The sequence below is a fragment of the Arachis ipaensis genome, chromosome B05, assembly GCF_000816755.2.
Source record: "Arachis ipaensis cultivar K30076 chromosome B05, Araip1.1, whole genome shotgun sequence".
NCBI lineage: Eukaryota > Viridiplantae > Streptophyta > Magnoliopsida > Fabales > Fabaceae > Arachis > Arachis ipaensis.
In genome coordinates, this window is record NC_029789.2 from 135,701,204 (window position 1) to 135,705,906 (window position 4,703).

At 28.4% G+C, this 4,703-nt stretch overlaps 1 protein-coding gene across 1 annotated transcript in view; it reads right to left on the minus strand.

Annotated features, from left to right (window-relative positions):
* The window catches only part of LOC107641234 (cytochrome P450 CYP736A12-like), a 5,716-nt gene that overhangs the window by 502 nt on the left and 511 nt on the right, over positions 1-4,703 (minus strand). The window contains exon 2 of the mRNA XM_021124000.1: positions 2,672-3,043. Within this exon, the coding sequence (XP_020979659.1) occupies positions 2,672-3,043 (372 nt within the window). The remainder of the gene's footprint in view (positions 1-2,671; positions 3,044-4,703) is intronic.

A 4,703-nucleotide genomic window follows, 5' to 3' on the forward strand; every position in this document is an offset into this window, starting at 1 on the left:
TCAATAAAAGTTGTGGAGAGAAATAAAAAGAGAAACCATTGGAAAAAGAGGAACAAGAGAGGAGGGAGAGTAGATGCACAGTGGAGTGGGAAAAATGTGGTTTCCTGATGGGATAGAGGTTGATACTGATCTTGAAAGTGATGGTGGCCATGGCTGAGGGGTGAGGTGGGTGGCGTGGTGGTGTGATGGGGTGAGGGGGAGAGAAAAAGAAGGATGTACCCATGATGAAGATGATAATGATGTATGTAAGGGCGAAGTAAAATTTGTAAAAGAATTGACTTAACATTTACTCTTAAAGAATTAAAATTTATTTTAAGTGTTAGAAAAAAAAAAGATTGAATCAAATAAAATACGAGTTTAATTTTAATGAATGAATACTATAATATGTTTTATATTTATTTTATTGGATAATTATCTACGTGATTAATAAAAAAAATAAAATTCTGAAAATCAAATTGATTATAGAATTGTTTTAATTATTAATCTATTGCTTTAGTAATCTAATTAATACAAAATATATATATTAAAAATACAAGTCTTATTCTTGTCATAAAAAAATCTTATGTAAATAATAATAAAAAAATCATTCCTATGAAGCACGGACACTTCGCAAAGTTGTCGTGTCCGCATGTTGGACACATTTTGGACACGACACTCACCGATACTCGTTCGACACGCGTGTCTGTTGTATCCAACTGTATCTTAATAAAAAATAAAATATTCTTCTCCGGGCACATCTAGACACACCTAAATATTATCACGTATCAGCGTGTCCAGTCTTATTCTTAACATATATTCTTAAAATAAATTTAGATATAGTATATATTATTATTTGTTAAAACAAAAAAATATTTTAAATACTTGATATAATTAAAATAAGACATTAAAATAAATTTAGATATAGTATATATTATTATTTGTTAAAACAAAAAAATATTTTAAATACTTGATATAATTAAAATAAGACATTAGGGTAGGGTTTGGACCCTACCCTAACCCTACCCGCGGGTTGAAAATTTTATTAAAACTTTACCTATCCTACCCGCGAGTTGAGAATCTCTCAACCCTAACCCTACCCGCACCCTAAAATTCTAAACCCTACCCTACGCTACCCTACCTGCAGATATATCAAATTTTTTTAAAGTAAATATAAAATTCAATCATTTCGAATTTTATACATATTAATAACAAAAAATAAAAAACTAATGCTCCAAATTACTAAATTAACTAACTAGTTTTAGTGGTTGTTCACTTATTGTAAGTCATTACATAAGGGAGGTTGTAGGTTCAACTCTCAATTCCTTTACTATATACCTAATTTTTATAAAATATGTGTTATATATGAGATGCGGGTAAGGTAGGGTAGAGTACATCCTAAACCCGTACCTGGCCTACCCTACCCGCAGGCATACCCAAACCGTACCCTACCCTACCCGCGACGGATCGGGTAGCCTACCCTACCTGAACGGGTTGGACCGGATTGGGTAACCGCGGGTAGGGTATGAATTGCCGGCCCTAAGTGAGGAAGGGGAATGGCATATTTCTGACTTGTGTATGCCATTCATTTTAGGAAATTTAGAATTTTATTAATTTTTGTTTTTTTAAGTGGTTAACTATCCATTTAATACCCGAAAGATTTAGTTGCTGACAAATAAAAATCTTAAAAGATGTTATCAATAAAATAAGTTTAAATAATTTGAAAATGTGACAAAAATAACTAATAATTATTTATTTTTATAAGTGACAAAAAACTTTTTATTTAGAAAATTAATTTATTCATTTGATCTAAATTTTTGTGATAATATTTGAATAAATATTTAAAATGGGTAAAAAAAATTCGGAACAAAATTTGATTCTAAGTTTTTTTTTTTTTTTTTAAAATATGCAATCCACAATAAGAAAACTTTTTAAAAACTTTAACTTGACATAAAATTACTAAATTTTAAAGATGAAAAAATCTTATTTTTCTAATAATGATTGCAAATTTTTTTATCAAAATTTGATCTCTAAAGTCTTTTTTTAGAATATATATTTAATATCTAGTTTTTTTTTTGTCATATTTTTAAATATTTCGGAAGCTTATTTGTTATTAGTATTTTTCGAGTTCTCTTTGTCAGTAATGTATATTTTCAATACCATTTTAATAGTTTTCTCTTTTTCTTAAATTCAACTATAAAATGATGTCGTTTAGAGTATTTGTAATTAAGAAATTGGACAGATTTAAGTAGGTTTGACCTATTTAATATTTAATTCTTTTTGTCATATTTTTAAAATTTTCAAAGACTTATTTGCATTTTTTGAGTTATTTTTGTTAGTAGTGTATATTTTTAAATATCATTTTAGAAATTTATTATTTTTTTTTAAATTTAACCCTAAAATGATATCGTTTAGAATATTTGTAAAAAATCGAACGGATTTCGATGAAGTCTGACCTATTAATATTTGGTCGGTTTATCAGTTCACTAGCAATTTTTAAAATTGATGATTTAACTTATAAACCGGTTGGATTTTTAAATCATTCTTGGTTTGACAAATTCGATATGGTAATATTAATTTTTGTATTTTGGCATTTTATTCTTGAAACTAAACCCAGCTTCTTAGACAAAATTAAAAGAAAAGAAAAAAATTAATGCATCTTGAATTATTGTGTTGGAGGTATTGGATTTGATACCTGAAAATCAAAGATGCCAAGGATAGGCACGTAATCCGCAATATTGAAAGCTCCAGCAGAACCGACTAAGTCAACAAGGGCCTCTAAGTTGAACCTATTATTGTCATGGGTTCGACCGAATACCATCTTGTAAGTGATATTCTCAGAAAACTCCTTCAGCATCACACTAAGATTCAAAACCTCACCCGACGCAGAAGCATTGCATAAAGACTTCACCAACATTCCCAACTCTTTCCTCCTTAAAGGACCATACATCTCAACTTTTGATCCACTCAAAAGTTGCAATGTGCACAACTTCCTCACGTGCCGCCAATACCAACCGTACTGTGCCATACCAATCCCCTTACTGCCACTGAAAAACGTCTCCACAACCTGAACAACTCATACACATCCAAACAACTTTGTTACATAATAATAAAATGTTTAATAACTAACAATTTTCTTTCCATGATATGTACCTATAGTTATGATAGCTATGTAATTTTAGAATAAGTAAAAAATGTTGCTAATCCTAAAGTAATATATTTTTAGAGTAAATTATCGTTTTTGTCCTAACGTTTGGGGGTAAGTTCTATTTGTGTCCCTAACATTTAAATTGTCTTATTTGTATCCTAAATGTTTATAAAAGTGATTCAATATTATCCTACTATCAATTATGCTAACAAATCAGATTATATTTTTCAATTATTTTCACTTGGATGTATTCATTCTCAATTAGGTCTCACTTGAATATGGTCGATTTTAATATTATACCCACTATTTGTGTTTAGATTCAATTATGTCCTTAGAAAAGTGAATTATGTAAATGTTGTAGGAATTAGTTTCAACATTTGATGAGCTATTTTTCGGAGTAGATTATCGATTCTATCACAGACATTTATATTCTAATTTCAAGAAGAGGTTTTAAAACTCAAACTAAAGCGCTCATGATGTGTAATTGACGGCAGGATAACATTGAATCACTTTTATAAACGTTAGGGATACAAATAGGACGATTTAAACGTTAGCGATACAAATAGGATTTATCCCAAACGTTGGGGACAAAAACGATACTTTACTCTATATTTTTATTATTTAACAATAATTTTTAATTTAAAAATAAAAACATATGACTTTAATTTTAATTAAAAATATTTTTTAATTATTATTATTAATCATAAATGGTTGAGTGCGTCTAGTTTTATATGTGACAAAAAAATACCTTTAAAACTTAAAGGTAAATTCTATTGCACTGCTATCAGACCGGCTATGCTTTATGGTATAGAGTGATGGGCACTCAAAGGAGAGCACGAACATAAGTTAAGTGTAACAGAGATGAAGATGTTGAGATAGATAGATGAGTGGACATACGCAATTGGATAGAATAAGGAATGAAGATATAAGAGAGAGAGTTGGAGTAGCATCTATTATGAAAAAGATGGTAGAATCGCGTTTCAGGTGGTTCGGACATGTCAGAAGAAGATCGACAGAGCATTCAGTCAGGAGGGTGAATGAGATGGAAGATGAAAAAGAAGTGAAAGACAGAGGAAAATCTAAAAAAACTATAAAGTGGTCAAACGAGATCAACGATCTTTCTATAGACAATATATGATAGAATTTAATGACGCTGTTTGTTCATATAACTGACATTATCTAGTGGGATAAAACTTTGTTGTTATTTGTTTGTATTAAAATTGTTTATTCATTATAATCACCGTAGCCATGCATAGGCACCATAGGTTCTCTCTCTTTTCTCCCTATATAGATATATACAATAATACTGTGTATACAAAAAAAATCAATCTAATTTAGGTATTTTATATTTATGGATAAATATATATGTTATTTTAGTTTAATTAGTTTATATTTAATATATATTTTATATAAATATCTGATTTAGTAGTTAATTTTTAATATATCTGCACTATAATATTTATAATTACATATTTATTATATATTAATAATTTAATATTATTTAATTATTCTAGTAATAATTAAAAATATAAAATAAAATAAGTAAAAATAAAAAATATAAAATAAAATAACTTTAGAA